At 41.6% G+C, this 27,525-nt stretch overlaps 1 protein-coding gene across 4 annotated transcripts in view; it reads right to left on the bottom strand.

The window, feature by feature from the left end:
- Nucleotides 1-25,987, bottom strand: part of LOC121023803 (solute carrier family 22 member 9-like) — a 34,254-nt gene extending 8,267 nt beyond the window's left edge. For 3 of the 4 annotated variants that reach the window (XM_040465915.1, XM_040465917.1, XM_040465918.1), the window contains exons 1-5: nt 25,457-25,987; nt 24,436-24,539; nt 11,053-11,207; nt 10,775-10,943; nt 9,890-10,013 (exon numbers count right to left, since the gene is read on the bottom strand). In XM_040465915.1, coding sequence (XP_040321849.1) covers nt 9,890-10,013; nt 10,775-10,943; nt 11,053-11,207; nt 24,436-24,539; nt 25,457-25,858 — 954 coding nt within the window. In that variant the 5' untranslated portion in view covers nt 25,859-25,987. The remainder of the gene's footprint in view (nt 1-9,889; nt 10,014-10,774; nt 10,944-11,052; nt 11,208-24,435; nt 24,540-25,456) is intronic. The other variant, XM_040465916.1, reaches the window with a different exon arrangement.
- Nucleotides 25,988-27,525: the final 1,538 nt, after the last annotated feature.

Raw genomic sequence — 27,525 nt, 5'->3', positions numbered from 1 at the left:
AAAAAGATGAACAAAATTGACAAACTTTTAGCTAGACTGACCATAAAAAATGAGAGAAGACTCAAACAAATAAGATCAGAAATGAAAGAGGAGACATCACAACTGATGCCACAGAAATTAAAAAAAGATCATAAGGGACTATAATAAAAAAATTACATGCCAAAAAGTGGATGACCTAGAAGAAATGAATAAATTCCTGGAAGTATACAAGCTACCAAAATGGAATCAAGAAGAATAGAAAACCTGAAGAAACCAATAACTAATAAGAAGATTGAAACAGTAATAAAAAGTATCCTAGAAATAAAAGCCTAATACCAGATAGCTTCACAGGTGAATTCTAACAAACATGTAAATTATCAACACCGATCCCTCTCAAACTTTTCCAAAAATAGAATAAGAGGAAACACTAACAAATTTGTTTCATGAGGGCAGTATGACTCTGATACCAAAGTCAGACAAAGACACCAGAAGAAAAGAAAACTACAGGCCAATATCCCTGATGAACAAAGGTAAAAAAAATTATCAGCAACATATTAGTAAACCAACTTCAACAGCACACTGCATACCATGACGCCATGGAATTTACTCCTGGGATGCAAGGATAATTCAACATAAGCAAATTTTAAAAATGTGATACACCACATTAGCAGAATGAAGGTTAAAAATCACATGATCGTTTCGGGACGCCATGGTGGCTCAGTCAGTTAAGCATCTGACTTCAGCTCAGGTCATGATATTATAAACCGTGGGTTTGGGCTCTGCATCGGGCTCTCTGCTGGTCAGCACAGAGACTGCTTCAGATCCTCTGTCTCTCTCTCAAAAATAAATAAACATTAAAAAAAATCATACGGTCACCCCAATAGATGTAAAAAAGCATTTGACAAAATTCAACACACATCCACGATAAAAAAAACAACAACAACTCTCAAGAAACAAGGTATTGAAGGAACTTACCTTAAAGGCCATCTATGAGAAGCCCACAGCTCATATTATACTCAATGGTGAAAAACTGAAAGCTTTTCCTAGACAAGAATGCCGCTTTAAATCAACATAGGGTTGGGAGGTCCTAGCCAGAGCAATTAGGTAAGAAAAAGAAACATGAGGCGCCCAAATCAGAAAGGAAGAAGTAATTATCTCCACTGGTGGATGACATCGTCTTATATGTAGAAAACCCTAAAGACACCTCCAAAATACTGTTAGAACTAATAAATGAATTCAGTAAAGTTTCAGGATACAAAGTCAAAATATAAAAACCAGTTGCATTTCTATACACCAGCAACAAACTATCTGAAAATGAAATTAAGAAAACATCTGTTTACAATAGCTTCAAAAATAATAAAGTCCTGGGGTGCCTGGGTGGCTCACTAGGTTAAGTGTTTGATTTCGGCTCAGGTCATGATCTCATGACTCGTGAGTTCAAGCCTCGCGTCCGGTTCTGTGCTGACAGCTCAGAGCCTGGAGTTTGCTTTGGATTCTGTGTCTCCCTCTCTCTCTGTCCCTCCCCCACTCATGCACTCTCTCTCTCTCAAAAATAAATAAAACATTAAAAAAAAAAAACAAAGTTCTTAGGAATAAACTTAGCCAGGGAACAAAAGACTTGTATACTGAAAATTATAGGCACTGAAGAAAGAAATTAAAGCAGACATAGGAAAAAAGGGAATACATCCCATGTTCATGGATTGAAAAAGTTCATATTATTTTTTTTTTATTTTTTTTAACGTTTATTTATTTTTGAGACAGAGAGAGACAGAGCATGAACGGGGGAGGGTCAGAGAGAGAGGGAGACACAGAATCTGAAACAGGCTCCAGGCTCTGAGCAGTCAGCACAGAGCCCGACGTGGGGCTCGAACTCACATACCGCGAGATCGTGACCTGAGCCGAAGTCGGACGCTTAACCGACTGAGCCACCCAGGCGCCCCAAAAAAGTTCATATTATTAAAACACCCAGGGGTGCTTGGCTGGGTCAGTCAGGTAAGCATCTGACTCTTGGTTGTGGTTCAGGTCATGATCTCTCAGGTCATGATCTCGCAGTTTCATGAGTTCAAGCCCTGTGTTGGGCTCTGTGCTGGCAGTATGGCACCTGCCTCTGATTCTCTGTCTCCCTGTCTCTCTGTCCATCTCCCATTCACACTGTTTCTCTCTCAAAATAAATAAGTAAACTGAAAAAAAAAAAAAACACCCATCGTACCCAAAGTAACCTACAGATTTAATACAATCCCTATCAAAATCTTAATGGCATCCCTTACAGAAATAGAGAAAACAATCCTGAATTGATGGAAAGGCTTCCAAATAGGTAGGATTTGGGAATCTACAAAGTGCTAGGGAGCAGGAAGTCCAGGAAGAGTCTTGTAGTAAGAATGGCCAGGTCTGGGTGCTTGCCCCTTGGATGTCAACTTTCACCAACGTTCACATTCTTGGACCATCAATTGGCCTTGCCCTTAAGACATGCTTGCAAAAAAAAAAAAAAAAAAAATTCTTGCCCCATGCCTAGAAAAAAACATGGCACCTGACTGACGGTTCCACCAGACGGTGTCCAACGGGAAAGGGATGATTCCCTAAAAGAAAACCAGGTTGCAATTTGGAACCTGGAAATGGATATTGGGCAGCTCAAAATCAACAATGGCCACTGGAGGTTGTCAGCACCAGACCACAAAAAGCTTAGTGGGCCATATTTAAGGACATGACTTTAATCCTACATGCAAGAGGGAGTCTGTAGAGGCCGTTAAGCAGGAGCGAGGTGGTTAACAGGATCAGGCTTACATTTCTGAAGGATCCTCTGGCTTCTTTCTAAACAATGGATGAGAATGGGGCAACAATGGAGGTGGGAGAGAAGCTAGCCAGAGGGAAGAAGGATTTGGAGTGCAGTAATAAAAATGGAGTTGAGAAATGGTTGGACAGATTCAGAATATATTAGAGAATATACATATTTTTTTTGTCTATGTGTTAGTGTTATTCTTTCTACAATCTTAATGTTTTTTAAATTTTGATTTCTATTTCCCTCACAAATGATTCACATATGTGAATGTTGTAAATTGCATCAAATCCTTTGCATGATGAAGTGTCAAATTTTTTAAAAAATTTTAATGTTTGTGTATGTATGTATGTATGTATGTATGTATTTGTTTATCTTTGAGAGAGAGAGTGGGAGGCAGAGAGAGAGAGAGGGACAGAGGATCCGAAGCAGGCTCTGCACTGACAGCAGAGAGTCTGATGTGGGGTGTGAACCCACCAGCCGCAAGATCATGACCCCAGCTGAAGCCGGTTGCTTAACCGACCAAGCCACCCAGGTAGCCCTCAAATAAATGTTTTTAAAAGAAGAAGGAGGAGGGGAGGGGGAGAAGGAAGAAAACAATCCTGAGTTCCAGTCCAAGGTGGCAACATAGGAAGACCCTGAACTCACTTTCCTCCACAGGGCACACTAATCTATACCTATTTTTAGAGAAATTGATCCTGAAGAAGAACTGAGGGTTGACTGAACAGCTTCTGCACAACAAATGACAGAAAGACCACACGGAGAATGGCAAGACAGATGGAGACATGGTAGCTAAGGGAACCCCCATCTCAGTCACACTGCAAACTGGAGCGAGGAGGGATAGTGCTGAAGGACTATGAACACATTTGTCTGCCCTAGGGCTCAGGGGGAAAAAAAAGGCCAAAGTTGAAAAGAGCACCGAAAATAAAGTATAAAAGATTAAGATTATGTTTATTAAAAATAAAAGATTAAGCCCTACATCTCTGCCAAATGGCAGGGTTGCTGTTAGAACACTCTCCAGGTCAGAGGTGCTGGTGAACGCCAGGGTTTACATTTCCCCTCCACCTTGATAGCATAGATGGGAGCAGGGTCCAGGCGCCTAGGCCAGCTTACTGCCTCAGTGAGCCCTGGGCCCCTAGCCCATACCAGCTCCAGTGATCCCACCAAGGTGACCCCAGTGTGCTGCACACCAGAACACACCTGGCCAATGCTCACTACAGCTCAGGCTGTCTCTCCTACATGACACAGGTGTAAAGCACCTTGGAACACTCCAGGCCTGCACCACTTTGGCTCCAGATGACTTTCAAGGGTGCTTCCTGTGTGGAGTACCCTTGGACCCTCCCTGCACTGCACCCACCTCAGCTCCAGCCACCTGGTGCAGTGTCCCCTGTACAGAGTGCCCCAGCATACCCTAGCTTGCACTCACTTCAATTTCAGCTGTCCTTCCAAGGACCAAGGTGGGACCACCCTGGCCCATGCCCACTTCAGCTCCAGGCATCCCACCAGGACAGCCCTAGCACGGAGTGCCCCAGGATCCCCAGCCACAGATCCAGCCAGCCATCCAGCAAAAGGCACCAGGTACAGAGTCTACACAGGGGCTGACCAAACACAAGATGATTCTTTCAAGTTTCAGAGAAATGGCTGTTCCAGCTAATTCAGAAAAACAAACACAAAAAGTCAAGCAAAGTTAGAAGACAGGGAAACATGTTCCAAATGGAAGGCCAAGACAAAACCTCAGACAAAGAACTAAAGGAAAGGACATAAGCAATCTATCTGATGAGTTCAAAGTAATGGTCATAATAATGCTCATCAGACTGAAAAGAAGAGTGGATGAACTCACTAAGAACTTCAACGAGGAGACAGAAAATATAAGAAAGAACCAATCAGAGAAAAAAAATACAATAACTGAAATGGAAAAAGACACTAGAGGGAATCAACAGCAGTATAGAGGATGCAGAAGAACATATCAGTGCTCTGGAAGACAGGGTAATGGAAAACACTCAAGCTGAAGAGCAAAAATAAAAAAGCATTTTAAAAGATGAAGATAGGTTATGGGAGCTCTTAGATAGCATCAAGGGAACAAACATTCACATTATAGAGATCCTAGAAGAACAGAGAAAGAGAAAGGGGTAGAAAACTTATTTGGAGAAACAATAGATGAAAAGTTGCCTATCCCGGGCAGAGAAAAACACACCTAAATTTAGGAAGCATTAGAGAGAGCCCCCAAAAAAGATGAACCCAAGGAGTTCTACTTCACAACACATGACAATTAAAATGCCAAAGGTTAAAGATAAAGAGAGAATTTTAAAAAGCAGCAAGAGAGAAGCCACTAGTTAGAGGCCAGGGAAACTCCATAAGACTATCAGCTGATTTTTCAGCAGCAACTTTGCATGCCAGAGGGAGTGGCATATTCAAAGTGCTGAGAGGGAGGGGCGCGTGGGTGGCGCAGTCGGTTAAGCATCCGACTTCAGCCAGGTCATGATCTCGCGGTCCGTGAGTTCGAGCCCCGCGTCGGGCTCTGGGCTGATGGCTCAGAGCCTGGAGCCTGTTTCCGATTCTGTGTCTCCCTCTCTCTCTGCCCCTCGCCCGTTCATGCTCTGTCTCTCTCTGTCCCAAGAATAAATAAACATTGAAAAAAAATTAAGAAAAACAAACAAAACAAACAAACAAACAAAAAAAAAACAAAGTGCTGAGAGGGGAAAAAAAAAAAACCCTACAACCAAGAATACTCTACCCCGCAAGATTATCATTCACAATTGAAGGAGAGATCAAGAGTTTCCCAGACAAACAAAAGTTTAAAAAGTTCATCACCGCCAAACTGGCCCTATGAGAAATGCTAAAGAGACTTCTTTAAGTGGCAAAGAAAAGACCATAATTAGAAGTGAGAAAACTCTAAAAGGAAAACATTTTCATAAATAAAAGCAAATTTACAGGAAAGGTAGTAGAGCAATCACTTAGAAAGCTGGATGAAGGTTAAAAGACAAAACTAGTAAAATCAATTACATGTAAAGAATTAGTTTCGGGAACTCACAAAATAATGATGTAAAATATGACAATATATACATAAAATGTGGAGAAGGGGATACGGAGGAAGTTCTTTTAGAATGTGTTCAAACTTAAGTAATCATCAACTTAATATAGACTACTGTATACTTGAGATGCTATATATGAACCTCATGAAAATAAAGATAAGAAAACCTATAATAGACAAAAAATAAAGAGAAAGAAAGCCAAGAACAACATTAAAGAGAGTCATCAATTACAAGGAAAGAGGACAAAAGAAGAAGAAAGGAACAAAGAAGGGCTACAAAACAACCAGAAGACAATTAACAAAATGGCAATAAGTACATATATATCAATAATTACTTTAAATGTAAATGGTCTAAATGCTCCAATCAAAAGACATAGGGTGGCAGAATGGATTAAAAAAAACAAAAACAAAAAACCAGACCCATCCATATGCTGCTGACAAGAGACTCACTTCAGACCTAAAGACGCGGACACACTGAAAGCAAAGGGATGGGGAAAAAAATATTCCATGCAAATGGAAGCGAAAACAAAATTTGGGGTAATAATACTTATATCAGGTAAACTAGACTTTAAAACAAAGACAGTAACAAGAGACAAAGAGGGACATTGCCTGATGATAAAGGGAACAATCCAATAAGAGGATACAACACCGTTGGTGGGAATGTAAATTGGTGTGGCCACTGCCAAAATCAGCATGGAGGTTCCTCAAAAATTAAAAATAGAAATGCCATATGATCCAGTAATTCTACTACTGGGTATTTACTCAAAGAAAACAAAAACACTAATTCAAAATGGCGTATGCACCCCTATATTTCTTACAACATTATTTACGATAGCCAAGATATGGCAACAACACAAATGCCCCTTGGAGATGAATGGATAAAGAAGATGTGGTACGTGTATAATATATATGTATGTATATAATGTATGTATATGTATATAGATACATATACATAAATATGTATACATACACATATATGCCCATACAGCCATAAAAAAGAATGAGATCTTACCATTTGTGGCAACATCAATGGACCTAGAGGATATTATGCTAAGTGAAATAAATCAGACAAAGACAAATACCACAAGTTTTCACTTATCTGTGGGATCAACAAAACAAAACAAACTAAAAAAAAAAAACAGAAACAGATTAGTAAATATAGAGAACAGACTGATGGCTGCCAGAGGGGTGGGAGGTGAGCAAATTGGATGATGAGGAGTGGGAGGTATAGGTTTCCAGTTGTGGGATGAATAAGTCATGTGGTAGAAAAGTACAGCATGGGGAGTATAGTTAATGGTGTAATAGTGTTGTATGGTGACAGATAGTAGCTACATTTGTGTTGAGCATAGCATAATATATAAGGCTGTTGATTCACTGTGTTGTACCCCTGAAACTAACGTAACATTGTGTGTCAACTGTTCTTCAATAAAGAAAGAAAAAAATCCAGAAATTCATACAGAAGGCCCTTAATAATCAAAAGAAGTTTTAAATGGAAAACAAAGCTGGAGGTGTCACATGTTCCTATTTCAAAATATATTACAAAACCACCGTATCCAAGACTACGGTACTGGTATAAAAACAGACCTACAGCCCAATGGAGCAGAATAGCAATAAACTCAGCATATGCGGTCACGTGATCTTGGACAGTGGTGTCGAGAATTCACAGTGGGGACAGGATAGTGTCATCAATAAATGGTGTTGTGGAAAACTGGATGTTCACATATAAAAGGATGAAACTGGAAACTTATCTTACACTGTACACAAAAATCAATTCACAAAAGGTTAGAGACTAAGATGTAAGACTGGAAATAAAGAAGCAGAGAACAGAATGGTGTTTGCCAGCTGCTGGGGGATTTGGGAAATGGGGACATATTTGTCAAAGAGTACAAAGTTCCAGTTACGCAAGGTGAATCAGTCCTAACGATCCACTGTACGGCTGTCTATAGTTATAATACTGTACTACATATTGAAAATTTGCTATTAGTAGGTGTATTATTGAGTGTTATCACAAAAAGTAATGAATAAAAAGGACGGGAGAAAGTTTTAGGAGGTGATGGATATGTTGATTGCATAGGTGGTGGTAATGATGTTTGGATGTGTGCTTATCAGATTCACCAAGTTGTATAAATTAAATATGTACAGCTTTTTGTATGTTAATCATACCTCGATAAAGTTGTTTTAAGCAAAATCCTTCGGGGCACCTAGGTGGCTCAGTCGTTTAAGTGTCTGACTCTCGATTTCAGCTCCAGTCATGATCTCACAGCCATGAGATCAAGCCCCATGTTGGGCCCCGCACTAAGCATATAAGCCTGCTTGGGATTCTTTCTCTCCTCTGTCTGCCTCTCCTCCCCCTCTCAAAATAAATAAATAAACATTAAAAAAAGAAAAAGAAAAAGAAAAATCTTTCAGATGTGCATTGAACTTGTTTCCAGCAATGTTTTATTGCTCCTCTTTGACTGTCTAAACCCTAAGCCTTCCCTTTTTCAATTAAACAAGGGTAGATGATTTTTTCCTTGTCTCTATTAGCTTTCTCTCCATTCTCTTATCATTGCCAACAGGAAATTTAACAATATAAATACCATATAGGGGCGCCTGGGTGGCGCAGTCGGTTAAGCGTCCGACTTCAGCCAGGTCACGATCTCGCGGTCCGGGAGTTCGAGCCCCGCGTCGGGCTCTGGGCTGATGGCTCGGAGCCTGGAGCCTGTTTCCGATTCTGTGTCTCCCTCTCTCTCTGCCCCTCCCCCGTTCATGCTCTGTCTCTCTCTGTCCCAAAAATAAATAAACGTTGAAAAAAAAATTATAAATACCATATGATCTGGCAACACCACTTCCGGTTATGTATCCCAAAGAATTATAAACAGAGAAGAGATATTTGCATCCACATGTTCATTGCAACAGCAGCCAAACCATGGAAGCAAGCTAAATGACCATCAGTGGATGAATGGACAAAGAAAATGTGGTGTATACATACAACAGAATATTATTCATCCATAAAAAAAGGAAATCCTGCTATACACTACTACCATAGATGAGTCTTGAGGACTTTTTGTTAAATAAGGCAGTCACAGAAGGACAAACACTGCATGATTCCACCTATATGAAGTATATAAAATACTAAAATAATAAGACAATAAATGGAATGGTTGACAAGGGACTAGGGACAAAGGATATGGGAAATTGCATTTCAATGGGTAGAGAGTTTCAGTCACGCAAGATGAAAAAGTTTTAGAGATCATTGTACTTAGAGTTAACAATACTGTATTGTACAGTTAAAAATTTAAGAAGAGATAATCCATGTTAATTTAAAAATGAATATGAATTTTTCTCTTATTAATACTAAAGTTCCTTAAAACATGGAATTCTGAACCACACTGCTGGTCAAGATCCAGCACCGCGCCTAGCACATTATGATATTTTGATAAATAAGTTATACGTTCGTGACATGATGAATGGTTTACTTTATGACCCACATCAATATCTGCCTTCCAAGCCCAGGGTGAAAAAAAAAAAAAAAAGGCTTCTCTGAGGCATTTCCACTGAGTCATGCTCTTGGAACTTGTAATAAGTAGAATGTAAACTCCAAAAAGCAGATTTGGATTGTTGTGGCCAATGCCATATTTCCTGGAGAGAACAGAAGTGGCCCAGGGAGGCATTCAGTAATACACCATTAATGAAAGAGTGTATGACCTAATTAACAAATAAGTGATCCTCCTTATGCTCTATTCTGCATGGTCCCTAAGCCTCCCTTCGACTGATCTTAACTATCCTGAACAAAGGCCGTCAGAATATTAGTGGAAAGAAATGGATTAGTCTTTGTTACTTTTTCTCTAACATAGAGACAAATACACAATTTTACAACCAGAAACACTAAGAGCTATCTGGTCCTGTTGAGTAAAACATACATGTCTTGTTCTCAGCAACAGGATACTCTCTCTTTATATTAACTCAAACAATGCTGACAGCCATTGAGAACCAGGACAATGAGGAGAGAAGACCCCAAGCCAGACTTGTGTTCCCGCCCTTTTTTCACCTCACGGACACCACCTAATGCATATGTCAGGCTGTGTCTCCCCTACACCCCATAACCAACTCTCTTTCCTATTTACCTCCATGGTTAGGGCGTCTCCAGCATTCTTCCTTCCGTTCCAGAGTGCAGCTTTTCTAAGTACCTTTAAGGCCTCCTCGGGTTTGTTGGTCATAATCAGCCACCGAGCAGACTCCATCAGCCACCTGATCAAAGAAGACAGACAGGTGCAGCCAATTCTCATGTGCCCATTTCTCACACATTCTTTGGCCTGAAATGCCTCTGCCCTCCCATCTGATACCTACCTCTTGTTTTGTTGTGCCAGCCAATAGAAAAGCAGCTGATTCTGTAACTAGGAAACTGTAAGGATAACCTCTCCAAGCAGTACACTTTCACTAATGGCAACATTGAGTAGGAGTCATATTGCGCCCCCATCTTATTCAGGGGGATGTTACCAGGTTTGGCAAATCAAAATAACGTGCCTTGTTAAATCCGAATTTAGACAAACAGTGAATATGAGTAACTCTTGAGTATCACTATGTCCCATGCAATATTTTGGACACACTTACACTGAAAAGTATTTGTTGACTTGAAATTTTACTTTAACGAGATGCCCTGTATTTTATCAGGTTAGTAAATAAAAGCACAGAAATCTCAAATAAACAGGAATTTCATATAAACAATGGATAATTTTTAGTGTAGCTATGCTTCCTGCAGTATTTGGAATGTTTCACACACACACACACACACACAAATGTATTATCTATCTGAATTTCAAATTTAACGGAGTGTCCTTGATATTATCTGACAACCCTACGTGTTGAGCTTCTTGACCTGTACACTGGAGACTTATCAGGAGAGCATGTGCTCAAGTGTTAACTAAAGATCAAACAGAATTCTTATGTCCTCATTCCATGTATCTTGCATCCAGTATCCTCTAAGACAAAGGGAGAAAGAAAGCTTATACCTTGAGGAGAGAAAAAGGACAAATAATGGTACAGAAGTCACCAGCTGAAGGGTATGCCAGTCTCGAATGGCAAAAGCCAGTCCTCCCAGGATCATCTGTCCTACGCAAGCACCACAGGTGATCATTGCTATTCCCGTGGCTTGGAATTGGGGCACTGTCCATTCTACAACTGAACAACGACAACAAAAAAACAAACAAGCAGGATTTTGACTTCAAAGTTGGGATTTCAAAGTCAAAGTTAAGTTTGGAGAATGTCAATATCCGAAGTTTTTACTTACTGAGCATCACAGAGTTTGTCAGGATGGTCATGGTAGAAAAGCCAGCCAAGAAGCGTAGGGTGCAATAAATGAAGAAGGTGGGTGCGAAGGCTGCACAGGTGTCAGTAACGGCGAGCTGGAGGAAACACCACCTGAGAATTAACTTCCTCCCAAACCTGAGGAGTGGGAACAGGTTAGCTACAGGAAGTATAATAACCTGATGGAAAAATTAACAAAAAGAAGGCACGCTTTGAAGTTTAGGGGGTGTTTTAATAAGTGAAACTTTGTCCTTGAGACTTGAAAGAATCAACAGATAATCAGCCTTCCTGTTTGTAAATAGACCCTTCTTCCCGGAAGCAACCTTCCTGTTTGTAAATAGATCCTTCTTCCCGGAAGCAACCTTCCTGTTTGTAAATAGATCCTTCTTCCCGGAAGCAACCTTCCTGTTTGTAAATAGACCCTGAGTATAACCAAGCCTCTTCCCCAGTCTTCTACCAGATCTTTGAGGCCGATTGAAGCCGTATAAGACAGGTTGCAATGCTGGCGATTTTAACACATCACAAATGTCCCTTGTACTATCACATGCAGTTAACATAATAGAGAGTCAGTGCAGTGTCTACAACACAAGGAAAGGATCTGGGGTGCCTGGGTGGCTCAGTCAGTTAAGCGTCCAACTCTTGGTTTTGGCTCGGGTCACGATCACGTGGTTTGTGAGACCGAGCCCCGCATCGGGCTCTGTGCTGACAGCAGGGGGCCTGCCTGGGATTCTCTCTCTCTCTCTCTCTCTCTCTCTCTCTGCCCCTCCCCTGTTCATGCGCTCTTTCCCTCTCTCTCAAAATAAATAAATTTTAAAAAATGGACCGAGCTGTGTCCCCCCTCTCCAAAATCATATATTGAAGCTCTAATCCCCAGTGAAATGATATTTGGAGATGGGCTTTGGGGGAGGTAATCAGGTTTAGATGAGATCATGAGATGGGGGTCCTTAGGATGGGATTAGTGCCCTTATAAGAAGAGGTATCAGAAAGATTGCTCTCCTCTTTCTGCCATTTGAGGCTGTAGCAAGAAGACAGCTGTCTTTAAGCCAGGAAGGGAGCTCTCACCAGGAACCAAATCTCTCTGCACCTAAATCTTGGGTTCTCAGTCTCGGAAACTTGAGAAAATAAATTTCTGATGTTTATGCCTCCTAGTGTATGGTATTTTTTTGTGGTAGCCTAAGGTGACTAAGACAGGATCTAAATCTGTACTTGGGACTCTGGGACCATGCAGGTCATGGCTAAATTATGTAAAAGGAACATCCATGGAACAATACATCAAAATTGCTGATGGGTTGCCTAAGAGCCTCTCTCTGCCAAGTCTGGGTCTTGAACATTTTTTCCCTAAAATAAGATGGATGGGAGCCACAACCCAGACACAGAACTTAGAGCAAGTTCTCGAAGGAAAGGATTGGGTAAGATGAACATCCAGAAACAGAGAAGGAGAAAGTATTTTTAAAAAGGAAAGAGAATTCTGTGCTTCACAATTTTCTGGGAGAAAGGGCCTTTTTCTAGACAACTTGGATAAGATGCCTGTGCTGGTTCTGTATGACCAGTAATACTTATAAACAGACCAACAAGGGGATCGGACAAGGGCTCTGAAATCCTTCTACCCTTGCAGAATATTTAAATTATGATGCGTTGTTAAATCTTTTATATTCTGAGTACTTATATCACATGCATTTGTCTCTCCATTTAAAATGGAATAAAATCTATGTAAATAAATGCTATAATTAATGAAATGATGTCATGACAATCATTGGAAAGTCTGGTCCATCGAAACAAAAAGCAGCCGTATTAAAGAGAATGACAAATACATGATTTCACTCATACGTGGAATTTAAGAAACACAACAGATGAACGAACATAGGAGAAGGGAAGGAAAAATGAGATAAAAACAGAGATGGAGACAAACCATAAGAGACTCTTAAATACAGAGAACAAATTGGGGGTTGCTGGAGGGGAGGACGGTGGGGGGATGGGCTAAATGGGTGATGGGCATTAAAGAGGGCTTGTTGGGATGCGCACTGGGTGTTCTATGTAAGCGATGAATCACTGGGTTCTACTGAAACCAATATGACACTGTATTTTAACTAACTTGAATTTAAATAAATTAATTAAAAATAATAAAATAAAATAAAGATTATATCATGTAGGAGCACCTGAATGGCTCAGTCAGTTGGGCGTCCAACTGTTGATTTTGGCTCCTGTCATGATCCCAGGATCGTGGGATCGAGCCCCATGATGGGTTCCTCACTGAGCATACAGCCTGCTTAAGATTCTCTCTCTTCTTCTGCCCCTCTCCCCTGCTTGGGCTTTCTCTGTCTCTTTAAAATAAAAAAATAATTAAAAAAAAATTTTTTAAAAGATAGATCATGTGCATTCTCACAGGGAAAAATCACATATAAAACTTATTAAATGTAGCGCATTTAAAGTGGCAGGCATTTGGCAATAATCTGGTTGTCCATCACCAAAAAATGGATTAGAGCATCATAATGGATCTCCACTGTGGAGCATCATGCAGCAACCAGAAGAATGAACTAGAAGTATCTGTAGAAATGTGCATGTCCCTCAAAACCATAGCGGTGTTTGCACAAAAGAAAAAGAAAGAGATAATCACACATTTACATAAATATGTGAATTAAAATATATGTAAACCAAACAATGTCATGTATTTTGTAAAAACCCATATGAATGTAAAGACATAGAGTTAATGCATTATCATGAACCCTATATTGGGAAGAAGGAAACGGGACTGGGGCATAAGGAAAAAATGAAACAGATACATACACCCATGAAAGGAATTCATGGCTAGACTAATGAGGACACTGTCTCACGAAATGAGCAGTACGATCATTCAGCCATCGATGGTTGATATTCAAAAGAAGAGAAATTTGTGCTGTGTAAAATATAAAGCTATTGTCTCATTAATTATTTTTTTGCTTATTTTTTTGAATGAAATTTATTGTCAAATTGGTTTCCATACAACACCTAGCGCTCATCCCAACAGGTGCCCTCCTCAACGCCCATCACCCACTTTCCCCTCCCTCCCACCCCCCATCAACCCTCAGTCTATTCTCAGTTTTTAAGAGTCTCTTATGGTTTGCCTCCCTCACTCTCTGTAACTTTTTTTCCCCCTACCGCTTCCCCCTGGTCTTCTGTTAAGTTTCTCAGGATCCACATATGAGTGAGAACATATGGTATCTGTTTTTCTCTGCCTGACTTATTTCACTTAGCATAACTTTCTCCAGTTCCATCCATGTTGCTACAAAAGGCCATATTTCATTCTTTCTCATTGCCAAGTAGTATTCCATTGTGTATATAAACCACAACTTCTTTGTCCATTCACCAGTTGATGGACATTTAGGCTCTTTCCATAATTTGGCTATTGTTGAGCGTGCTGCTATAAACATCGGGGTACAAGTGCCCCTATGCATCAGCACTCCTGTATCCCTTGGGCCAATTCCTAGCAGTGCTATTGCTGGGTCATAGGGTAGTTCTATTTTTAATTTTTTGAGGAACCTCCACACTGTTTTCCAGAGTGGCTGCACCAGTTTGCATTCCCACCAACAGGGCAAGAGGGTTCCCATTTCTCCACATCCTCTCCAGCATCTTTGGTCTCCTGATTTGTTTGTTTTAGCCACTCTGACCGGTGTGAGGTGATATCTCAGTGTGGTTTTGATTTATATTTCCCTGATGAGGAGTGATGTTGAGCATCTTTTCACGTGCCTGTTGGCCATCTGGATGTCTTCTTTAGAGAAGTGTCTATTCATGTTTTCTGCCCATTTCTTCACTGGATTATTTGTTTTTCAGGTGAGGAGTTTGGTGAGTTCTTTATAGATTTTGGATACTAGCTCTTTGTCTGATACGTCATTTGCAAATATCTTTTCCCATTCCATCGGTTGCCTTTTAGTTTTGTGTTTAATTGTGTAATTTGTGTTTAATTTTGTGATTAATGTGTAATTTGGCTATATGTTCACCATGACTCCGCCCACCAGCATGCAGAGGAAGATTACTCTTCCCAGTCTTATGTTTTTTTATTTTAAATTGTTATTAATTTTTTTAGAGGGAGAGATAGAGTGCAAGCAGGGGAGAGGGGCAGCAGTAGGAGAGAGAGAGAGAGAGAGAGAGAGAGAGAGAGAGAGAATCTGACGCAGGCTCAACACTCAGCACAGAGCCTCGTGTGGGGCTCTATCCCCTGGGATCACGACCTGAGCCAACATCAAGTCAGAAGCTCAACCAACTGAGACACCCAGGCGCCACCCCCCTAATCTTATATTTGTTACAGTCTTACATCTGCATTCTGGCCAAGGACTGTGGACAAAAGGGACCTAAGCCATTCCCAGGCTTGTCCATATAACTTCTGCTCGGGTCCTGCTCATTCCTTCTGACAACATGGCTGGAAACAAAAAATGTGCTGATGAAAAAGTCACACAATGGAAGGTGCTGGTTCCTTGAGCCACTGCCTAGAAGATGGGGGCCACATGACTCACACCAAACTATGATAACAGCGAGAATCCCGATTTTATTAAAATAACCAATTATAATTCTTGGGTTCTTACTGTAACTAGCTATCTTGGCTAACACAGTAATGTTTTAATAATTGTGTTTGACGAGGGGCACCTGGGTGGCTCAGTCGGTTGAGCGTCCGACTTCGGCCCAGGTTATGATCTCACAGTTCGCAGGTTCGAGCCCCACGTTGGTCTCTGTGCTGACAGCTTAGAGCCTGGAGCCTGCTTCGTATTCTGTGTCTCCCTCTCTCTCTGCTCTTCCCCAGCTCATGCTCGCACTCTGTCTCTGTCAAAAATAAATAAACTTAAAAAAAAAATTAAAAAAAAAATTGTGTTTGATGCAGGTAATTAGAGAAGCTTTGTGTGTGTTTCTTTTTTTGGCTATATGTTCATTCCCTAATTATTTGAAAAAATATTTTATTTGAAAAGAAAATGTGATGTAGATCTGTAAACATAAGTGTAAAAAGAAGTTACAGGGGTGCCTGGGTGGCTCAGTCAGTTAAGCATCCAACTTTCGGCTCAGGTCATGATCTCGCAGTTCACAAGTTCGAACCCTGCGTTGGATTCAGTGCTGACAGCTCAGAGCCAGAAGCCTGCTTCAGATTCTGTGTCTCACTCTCTCTCTGCCTCTCTCCTGCTCGTGCTCTGTCTCTCTCTCTCCCCCTCTCAAAAATAAATAAAAATATTTTTAAAAATTAAAAAGAGGTTACAAAATTACATACTCACTTTTACCAAATTTACTTAAAACATATATTTGTGATGTCTGTAAATATGATAAATTGAATGTTGGCTCCCACTTGAGCGGATTTGTTCTTAGCTTCTTATTTCGAAAATTTTTAAATATGGAAGTTTAAATGAATACTATAATTAACACTCGTATAATTCCCAAACAGATTCACCACTAGATAGCATTTTGCTATATTTGCTTTATTTCTTTGCATGTGTGAACACACACACACACCCCACTCACAGACTCTTTTTGTTGAACCATTTCAATGGCAGTTACAGACTCCTAATTTTTTTTAGCATGCGTGTATTAAGAATACAAGCGGTTTTGAGAGGTGCCTGGGTGGCTCAGTCAGTTAAGCATCCGACTTCAGCTTAGGTCATGATCTCATGGTTCGTGAGTTCAAGCCCTGCGTTGGGCTCTGTGTTGACAGCTCAGAGCCTGGAGCCTGCTACAGATTCTGTATCTCCCTTGCTCTCTGCCCCTCCCCTGCTCACACTCTGTCTCTCTCTCTCTCTCAAAAATAAATAAACAATAAAAAAAAAAAAGAATACAAGCAGTTTCTTATATCATTACAACTCTGACATCACACCTAAAGAAAACTAACAATAATTCCACCGCCAGCTATCAGACAATATTCAAGTTGCCCAAAAGATCCTCCAAATGATTTTTTCGTTGTTATTTTGCTTTTTTTCCATCTATGCTCCAGTATTTACACATTGTATATGATTGTTATGTTTTTTTGAATCTTTTAAAATCTAGAATGATCACTCCACTCACTTTTCTCGGGACATTACCTTTTTGAAGAGTTTAGGTCGGTTGTCTTGTAGAATGGGAATTATGAACGATTTAAGGTTTTTTAATTTAAAAAAATTTTAAATGTCTATTCTTGAGAAAGAGGGAGACAGAGCACAAGCAGGGGTGGTCAGAGACAGGGAGACACAGAATCTGAAGCAGGCTCCAGGCTCTGAGCTTCAGCACAGAACCCCAGGCAGGGCTCGAACTCTCGAAGTCTCCAACTGTAAGACCATGACCTGAGCGGAAGTCAGATGCTTAACTGATTGAGCCACCCAGGCGCCCCTTTTTCTAAGTTGTTTTAATGTTTATTCATTTTTGAGAGACAGAGAGAGAGCATGAGGGGAGAAGGGGAGACACAGAACTTGAAGCAGGCTCCAGGCTCCAGGCTCTGAGCTGTCAGCACAGCGCCAGACTCAGGGCTCAAACCCATGAACCGTGAGATCATAATCGGAGCCAAAGTCAGACATCTAACCAACTGAGCCATTCAGGTGCCCCTAAAATATATACATATATATATATATATACATATATATATATATGTATATATATACACACACACACACATATATATATGTATATGTTTTATCTATGTTCTAATTTTTTACCATGAGCACGTGTTTTTTGGTCTGATAATAACAAAAGTTTAAAAAAAAGTAAAGTACGTGTTTGCATCTTATTTGCTGGCGGCTCGGAGAGTCCTTTCAATGTGAGGTGAGACTAGGGAAGGAATATTGTTGCTGATGGTCAGTAAAGAACAAGTAGACAGTTTCAACTCTGTCAATTTCTCCTCTTCAGCCCAACTTCTTAATGTTCCTGTGACCCAGAAAGAAGGTAGGCAGAAAATAACCTCATGACATTCTGTATATTCTCAAAGTCGGTATGATGGATCAAGGGGTTACAATAAAGTCTTTCTTCACCATCAAAGTGCTTGAATGTGCCAGCAATGATCACTTTTCTCCAAACCCTGAGAGGCAGGGGTCCCGCTCCTATCTCTTGCAGTCTGGAATAAGTAAGTAGGGTGAACATAAAATGTTCAGCTTCAGTGGGGGTACTTTTGAAACCAAGAAGGAGTGTTATTACTCATTAAGCTGAGAATGTACCAGCAAATGGGATGATTGGTCTCTAAAAAATAAATAAATAATAGAAAATGGGCGATGACATTGGATATTTCAAGGGAAGGGGTTCTAGGAACCAATGCTGAGTAAATCTATCTAAGCTCAGACAAGTGTTCCTTGAGCACAAGGAGGCTATGATCATGTTGCTAAGGTAGTTATCTGGATTTCAATAGCCCATGTCTATAGCCTTGGCTACCCTCACCAGGGGTTTAGACCGTTGGCTTCTCCTGGGGTACACCAACAATGTACTTCTGAATTGGAACTAAGGAGAGAAGTTCAAGTTGTGTGAGAAGTTCAAACCAGTAAGTTTTCACTTGCTTTCCATCTGAACATGTAAAATATCTATTCAACACAGGAAAGGAGGAAGATCCCCAGACAAAACTATGAAACTGATCACTTTAAGTTGTAGATGAAAGTAGTATTCGAATGGGTAGGAGGGATATTCACATCATAATGGATGCTGGCCTTGACACTGAAGCAGCCATTTAGAATCTCCTTGCTTGGCCGTATATTGTTCCCCCTGTCCCCCTTTAATGGGAGGGTCATGGGAAGATGGCTACTTGGGTATTTATTGAGTACAGCCTTGGCTAAGGGTTATATTTGGGACAGATTGCTTTCAAGCAGGTCCATATTCTTAGTATCGTTTTGCTCTACCTGGTATCTCCTGCTGAGTGACTAATAGGCACTGCCAATACATTATGCCCAAAACAGAAATCTTGACTTTCTCCTCCCCATGGGCTGCTTTCTCTGTTTTCCTCATATCACTAAACAGTGTCAGCATTTATCCATTTTCTCAGGCTGAAGTTATAGATACCATTTTTTGACCTTCTATTTGCCACACCAAAGCCTCCTCCTTAAGAATCCAAAACCATCAGGAAACTCTGTTGCCTTTACCTACAAAATACGTTCCAAATACAGCTACTTGTTACCATTTCTAAGACACCTTCTTAATCAATTAATTAATTAATTTTTTAAATTCTTGCTACCAAAGAAGGTCTTTCTTCTTCTTCTTCTTTTGTAAACATGTATTTATTTTCTGAGACAGAGTAAGCCAGGGAGGGACATAGAGAGAGTCACAAAATCCAAAGCAGGCTCCAGGCCCTGAGCTGTCAGCACAGATCCCGCCAGGGGGCTCGAACTCACGAACTGCGAGATCATGACCTGAGCCGAAGTCGGACACTTAACCCACCAATGCAGCCAGGCGCCCCTACACCTTCCTAATTTAAATGCCCACCATCTTTCCTAAGGATTATTTTGAGAGCCTCTTAAACGGTCTCCCTACCACCACTCTGGCTCTCCCAGTGAATTATCAAAGGAGCATCAAGCATCAAGAATAAGATTTAAAAGGGGCGCCTGGGTGGCTCAGTCGGTTAAGTGTCCAGCTTCGGCTCAGGTCATGATCTCGCGGTTTGTGGTTTCGAGCCCTGCATCGGGCTCTGTGCTGACAGCTTGGAGCCTGGAGCCTGCTTCAGATCCTGTGTCTCCCTTTCTCTCTGCCCCTCCCCTGCTCATGCTCAGTCCCTCTCTGTCTCTCAATAATAAATAAGCGTCAAAAAAAAAAAAAAAAAAAAAGAATAAGATTTAAAAGACCCTGTCATAATAATCCTCTTAAAAGCCTCTGATGGATACATTTCAGGTTCCAGGAATAAAAGCCTTAAATTCTACTGCTTGCCTTCCACTCCCCCAGAAAAGACACATGAACAGAACACAAAAAGGAACTACCTGAGCTTACTAGAGAGTGAACAGAAGCAGGTGGACTGTGGGGAGGAGTGTTTGCTCCCTCCAAGGAGGGCGATGGAGAACGATACAGGGAGGGTCCTATTTCCATGGCTATTAGACTGGAGTAAGGTGCAATCCACACAGTAAGCAAAGTGAACGCCATGCATCTTGTGGTCTGGGGAACAAGGCCACCGATGGTGGGGTACTAGAAACAATGAAGAGAGTGAGAGTTCCAGCAAGGGAAAGTGGCAAAGAGGGAATCCTTAAATCATGTCTACCACGCATCCCCTAAATAGCCACTAAAGCATGCATGTAAAGAATAAGCTCAAAGAAGGTCAACTCTAGACAAATTTCTGAACTGAGGTTGGAGCTGTTGTGTAAGAAACAGTCTTGAGTTCAAAATCTGAGGCTTGAAAGTTATTTGCTGAAATAAAGGAATCGGGGGCACCTGGGTGGCTCAGTCGGTTAAGCTTCCGACTTCGGCTCAGGTCACACTCTCGTGGTTCATGAGTTTGAGCCCCACGTCGGGCTCTGTGCCGACCGCTCAGAGCCTAGAGCCTGCTTTGGATTCTGTGTCTCCCTGTCTCTCTGCCTCTCTCCCCGCCCCGCTCATACTCTGTCTCTGTCTCAAAAATAAACACTAAAAAAAATTTAAATTAATAAATAAATGGAATCAGTGTTACTGGTGAGTAACAATGGCAAATAGAATCTTCAAGCTTAATATTATCATATTCAAGATATAATTCATAGTATCCTGGCATGGGAAGAACCAAGAAAATGGAAATCCATTCCCAATAGAGTGGAGATCTGGTGGACCTTCTGCTAAGAGGAGACAAAGTTTGGAACTAACCCACAAGGATTTTATTTTATTTTATTTTTTTAAACTTTATTTTTATTTTTGGGACAGACAGAGACAGAGCATGAACGGGGGAGGGGCAGAGAGAGACGGAGACACAGAATCGGAAGCAGGCTCCAGGCTCTGAGCCATCAGCCCAGAGCCCAACGCGGGGCTCGAACTCACGGACCGCGAGATCGTGACCTGGCTGAAGTCGGACGCTTAACCGACTGCGCCACCCAGGCGCCCCCCCACAAGGATTTTAAAGTGGTGACATAACTATCCTCTAAGACAGAAATAAAATATGATTTTAACATATGAAAATCACAGCTCAGAAATCAGCATTCTCAGAGAGACGGCAACAGATAAGCCAAAAATAATTGAAATTCGAGAGCTGAAAAAGTAGCTTCTGATATAAAAATTCACTAGATGGGCTTAACGATTATATTGACACAAGAGAGACTCTTTGAAGACGGATCAGTAGAGGCTGTAGAAGGTCAAGGGCAGAGAGAAATGATTTAAGAACGCGAACAAAAGGCCTCAGAGTGCTATTACAGCACAAAGCAGCAAATAGTTCCTGTAGAGAGCCAGATAACTATTATTTTAGGCTTTATGAACCGCATGTTCCTATTTTTTCTTTGTTCTATTAAACTACTTTGTGTGTGTGTGTTTTAAAATAGACTCTATTTTTTAGACCAGTTTTAAGTTGACTGCAATACTGAGCAGAAAGTACAGAGATTTCCCATACGTCCTGCCCCCACTCATGCACAATGTCCCCACCTATCAATATCCTGCACCAAGTGAAACAGTTGATACAATTGAACCTACAACGATACATCATTATCCCCCAAAGTCCCCTGTTTACATTGGGGTCCACTCTTCGTGTTGTACATTCTGTGGTTTTTGACACATGTGTATTGACAGGTACCCACCATTACAGCAGCCTGCAGAGTAGTTTCACTGCCCTAAAGCCTCTGTGATGTGCTTATTAATTTCTCTCTCTCTCCTTCCAACCCCTCATCTTTTTACTATCTCCATGGTTTTTTCACTTTTAGCACTGAATAATATTCCATCGTCCAGATGTACAACAGCGTGTATGCATTCACCTACTGAAAGAAACGTTGGTTGCTTCCAAGGTTTGGAAATTACAGAGAAAGCTGCTATAACCGTAGGTAGACTTTTGTGTGGACAGAAGTTTCCAATTCCTTTGGGTAAATACCAAGGAGCACGACTGCTGAATTGTGTGACAAGAGTATGCTTAATTTTTTCCCCTTCACTTATGAGAGCAAGAGAGAGAGAGAGAGAGAGAATATCTCAAGCAGGCTCCATGCTCAGCCCAGAGCCCAACGTGGGGCTTGATCCCAAGACTGTGAGATCATGACCTGAGCGCAAATCAAGAGTTGGATGCTCGGGGCACCTGGGTGGCTCAGTCAGTTAAGGATCTGACTTCGAGTCAGGTCATGATCTCACAGTCAGTGAGTTCGAGTCCCGCATTGGGCTTTGTGCTGACAGCTCAGAGCACGGAGCCTGCTTCAGATTCTGTGTCTCCCTCTCTCTCTCTGCTCCTCCCCCAATCATGCTCTGTCTGTCTCTCTCTGCCTCTCAAAGATGAATAAATGTTTAAAAAATTTGAAAAAATAAAATAAAATGCATTTAAAAAAAAAGAGTTGGATGCTCAACCGACTAAGCCACCCAGGCTCCCCTGGCTTACATTTTTTAAATATCATGATGTCAAGCATCTTTTCATGTGTTTATGTACCATTTGTACATCTTTCTTAAAGAAATGTATATTCAAGTCCTTTATTCATTGAAAAAAAATTTTTTGGTTTATTTTTTTGTTGTTGAGTTGTGGGAGTTCTTCATGTATTCTGAATGTTAAACCCATTCCATTGGTCTATTTGCCTATTTTTATGGCTTATATATAATTGACAAATATTTTCTCCCATTACATAGGTTATCATTTCACTTTCTTGATAATGTGCTTTGATGTACATAAGTTTTTAATTTTTAACAAAAATTTTAATGTTTATTTTTGAGAGAAAGAGAAAGAGAGAGAGCAAGGAGGGGCGGGGCAGAGAGAGAGAGAGGGAGACACAGAATATGAAGCAGGCATGAGGTTCCGAGATGTCAGCAGAGAGCCTGATGCAGGGCTCGAACCCACGAACCGGAGATCATGACCTGAGCCGAAGTCATACGCTTAGCCGACTGAGCCACCCAGGTACCCCCCGAAAGTTTTTAATTCTTGATGAAGTCTGATCTATCTGTCTAGTTTTTGGCCACTCAGGTTTTTGGTGACATACGAAAGAATCCATTGCCAAACCCAAAGTCATGTAGATTTACCCTAATGTCTTCTTTTAAGAGTTTTATGGTTTTAGCTCTTATCTTTAAGTCACTAGTCCATTTTGTGTTAACATTTGTTATGGCTTTAGGTAAGGATCACACTTTATTATTTTGCATGTGGGTATCCAGTCATTACAGCCCCTTTTGTTGAAGGGGCTATATTTCACCAACTGCATGATCTTGGCACCCTTTTCAAAAAGTGAATCAGCCACAGATATGTGGTTTTATTTTTATTCCTGTACGTGGGTGGCTCTGCGTTACAGAACTGTTAGACATGGGCCCGCTGACTCTGAACACTTTTATAAGCTACATTTACTGTCATACATTCAGAGTTCCCAGTTTTGAGCTGCCCTAACAGATAACATTATGCTGGTAGGTGGTAAAGGGAAACTTAATTCCCCATAATCCTCAGAGGAGAGGTGCTCAGTGCTGGCAATGTTTGGCTGTGTAATTCAGGAGATGTACCGTCAGGCATAGGATACACCCACGCAAATGGTAATGGCAGTTGTCATTAGATTAATTACATGGTTGATTTTTTTAATGTTGATTTATTTTTGAGAGAGAGAAAGAGAGAGAGAGAGAGAGAATGAGTAGGAGGGCAGAGAGAGAGGGAGACACAGAATCCGGAGCAGGCTCCAGGCTCCGAGCTGTCAACACAGAGCCCGATGTGGGGCTCGAACTCATGAACCATGAGATCACAACCTGAGCCAAAGTCAGACATGGTTGAAAACTTACCTTTAAAGTGCTTTATTTTTGGCAACAAAAATATCAATCGAGGTTACTGGAAAAGGTTTTTTCTATACACCATCAAAACACATTGCTGTGGACACTCCAAGTTTAATGGGAATGCCTGCCCATCACACTTGGGAAACAGGGACATGATGACCATGCTCTGGAAGTCCATAAGCGCTCAGTTCACAGGGTCCAGGAGGGACTGAATACGGCCTCCCAGGCCAAAATCTGCAACACTGTTTTACATATGTGTGCCTTCAGACAGGCTGGATCTTATGTCCTTCCTCTGTTCCCACGGCTAACTTTTTCTCACCTTCCTAAACCACATGTTGTGTCACCTCCTTCCTAAACCCTGTCCTAAAATGTCCCCATGTCTGCTGGAGCTGCTGTTTCTGTGTCCTGTACACTGAGCTCACAGCTGACAAAATAGCATTTGCTATACTGACTGTGATTCCCCATGTATTTCTAGACCCCTCAGGACTAAGGAAACCCCAGGACAGTGTAAGTAACAACAAGTGTTGCTTAATGGAAGAATGGTATGTTCGTTCATGAAAATACCCCCGAGAAAATATCCCAGTGATCCAGAGACACTCACCTGTCTGATAAATGGCCAAATATGACGTTTCCCACCAACATGCCAGCCATGAAAAAGAATTTGGTCACTGATTTCAGTGACTGAGATTCACACACCAGGTCCCACTGGAAGAGAAGGAAACCAGCAAAGGAGCACTCGATAGCAGCCTATAACCCCTCATGGAAACCTGATTGAAACAGCTAAGATATAGGGCGCCTGGGTGGCTCAGTCGGTTGAGCGTCTAACTTTGGCTCAGGTCACGATCTCACGGTTTGTGAGTTCGAGCCCCACATCGGGCTCTGTGCTGACAGCTCGGGGCCTGGAGCCTGCTTCAGATTCTGTGTCTCCCTCTCTCTGCTCTTCCCCTGCTCACACTCTGTCTCTCTCTCAAAAATAAATAAAGATTAAAAAAAAAATTTTTTTTTAAAGAAACAACTGAGATGATTTACAAGCTTCTGTATATCAGCCCCCCTTCTTCCAATTTCCATTTGTTTTTTGCATTAGCTGACCGTTATCATTCAGGTATCAGCTTAAATACAGCTTCCTGTAGGAAGACTCATCTAAACCTGTTGGCTATATTCATGCCTTGTTTTATTTCATATGAAGCGGTTCTCAGCCTGGGCCACAGAATGCAATCCTTTGAAGAGCTTTAAACGTTTACCGATGGCAGAGTTTCACTACCAATCTCCTAAGGCTGGCCGGAGACACAGTCAGTGCTTTGGGAAGTTTTGATCAATATCCCCAGATGTGTCTCATTTGCAAACAACACCTTTAACACATTACACAAACTATGTGTTTAACCTTTGGTCTTCCTAAGAATAAAAGCCGTAGAATCTCAAGGTCACGTCTACTTTTTAGCTCATGAGACTCATAAAATATGCAGATTGGTGGTATCTAAGAAAGACGTAACTACTATTTGCTGAAATAATAAAGAACGAGCACCCAAACAGTGATTCAAGAACTTGGAGCATGTTCGTTGTTTGTGCTATTACCTCTAAACACCCGGACCTCGTACTCGCAAGAGGTAAATGGGGCCTCTTACCTCCGTCACGATGGTGGAGGGAAAGGAGCTCTGGTCATACACCCAGCCGTCCACACAGGGTTCTGTGTCCAGCTCATTTGTGTTAGGGAAGGTCCCATTCAGGTGAAGGAGCCCCCATTGCAGGTGGAGGAAGCGATGACACTTGTCTGGCCTCAGGTTTGAGTCCAGTGGAATGGAGATTCTCAGGAGGGCATCTTGGTTGAGGATCCCAGTGCTGTTAGCAGAGACTGTGTCATTGTCGAGGATGTGGACCCAGCAGCGGTGACCAGGGACGATTGCAGTGAAGCTCTCCAATAAAATGTGAGGGTACACTATGAGGTTGAAGATGCTGTAGAAAACCATCTGAAGGATGTGGAATCTCCCCCGGCCTCCAACTTGATCCAGGAGATCCTGAAAGGCCATTGTGGCCGAACAAGCGATCTCCAACGTGAGCAAGATGACTTTATTACGCAAAGTTCAAAGGGAGAAAGTTCTCCATTCAGTACGTCACAGTAAGCGTGTATTGATCCTGATCCCACTTTTTCCTCAATGGGCCCCAGAAGCTGTTTCTCCAGGCTCTTTGGGGGGAGCAGGTGGGTAACCGCTGTCTTTAAAGTCACCAAGCGGTATTTTGCTGAGATACTTCCAACAGCTGACAGCCAACACTGTTTAAAGGTGTACTTTGTGAAAATTCTTTTCGTCAGCAGTGCCCTGAAGTGGCATTGAACTTCGATCCCCACGTCTGTAAATAAAATAAACCTACTGCGTGGGTTGCAATGCCTGTCAGGACGTGTCACTTGTGAGACCTCACAGCGAATGGCTTGGGATTGTCCTGTGAAAGGTACTGAAGGTCAGCGCGCGGCTTGTGTAGTCCTGAATTTTGATTAAAAGAGTTAATGTGGGGCGCCTGGGTGGCGCAGTCGGTTAAGCGTCCGACTTCAGCCAGGTCACGATCTCGCGGTCCGTGAGTTCGAGCCCCGCGTCGGGCTCTGGGCTGATGGCTCAGAGCCTGGAGCCTGTTTCTGATTCTGTGTCTCCCTCTCTCTCTGCCCCTCCCCCGTTCATGCTCTGTCTCTCTCTGTCCCAAAAATAAAATAAATAAACGTTGAAAAAAAATTAAAAAAAAAAAAAAGAGTTAATGAAAGTCACTGTGAGTTAAACTCAAGCAAGTGCAATGTGGTGCAATCCTTCCATTTTGGAAAGTAACATTCTGCTTCACTTCAGATGCAACCATGGGTTCACAGGGAAAAGAAATTACTCGAAATGTGGGCAGGGTGGGTAGCGATGGAGGGCGGGGGGCTAAGTCAGTGGTAAGCTCAGAAAGGCATTTACTTTTACAGGCTTATTGATTCCTTCGGGTAATGTTTGTGAAGACCTGTTCTGTGCCAGGAAGACAGCAGGGGTTAAGACAAGGTCTTTAAGGGTCTCCTGCTGTGGTGGGTGAGGGAGGGGCACATAAATACACTCTGCTATTATGTTATATTATATATTTTTTAAGTGTTTATTCATTTTTGAGAGAGAGAGAGACAGACGGAGACAGAGCACAAGTGGGGGAAGGGCAGAGAGAGGAAGACACAGAATCCGAAGCAGGCTCCAGGCTCTGAGCTGTCAGCACAGAGCCCAACGTGGGGCTCGAACTCACGAACCATGAGATCATGACCTGAGCCGAAGTCAGACACTTAACCGATTGAGCCACCCAGGCGCCCCCACCTGCTATTATAAAACACATACATAGCAAATGCACAATATGCCAGAGAGGAATTGAAGAGAAAACATGGGGACCCTCATGCTTCTTGGTATTTACCCAAATGAGTTGAAAACTTATGTGCACACAGATGTTCATAGCAGTTTCTTCATCATTGCCCAAATATCCGTCAGTGGGTGCATGGATAAATAAAAAGTCCATTGTCTGGATGGACCATTACCTTAAAAAAGAAGAAAAGAAAAAAAAAAAACAAAAAACAAAAACGAGCTATCAAGAGAGGACAGACATGGTTGAGCCATAAATGTAAATTATTACATAAAAGAAGCCAGTCTGAAAAGGCTACTTTCTGCACATCAAAGGTGTTACGCTGTCTTGGAGAATTCAG

The sequence above is a fragment of the Herpailurus yagouaroundi genome, unplaced genomic scaffold, assembly GCF_014898765.1.
Source record: "Herpailurus yagouaroundi ecotype Mexico unplaced genomic scaffold, PumYag 569, whole genome shotgun sequence".
Classification (NCBI taxonomy): Eukaryota; Metazoa; Chordata; class Mammalia; order Carnivora; family Felidae; genus Herpailurus; species Herpailurus yagouaroundi.
This window is presented reverse-complemented; position numbering and strand designations above follow the sequence as displayed.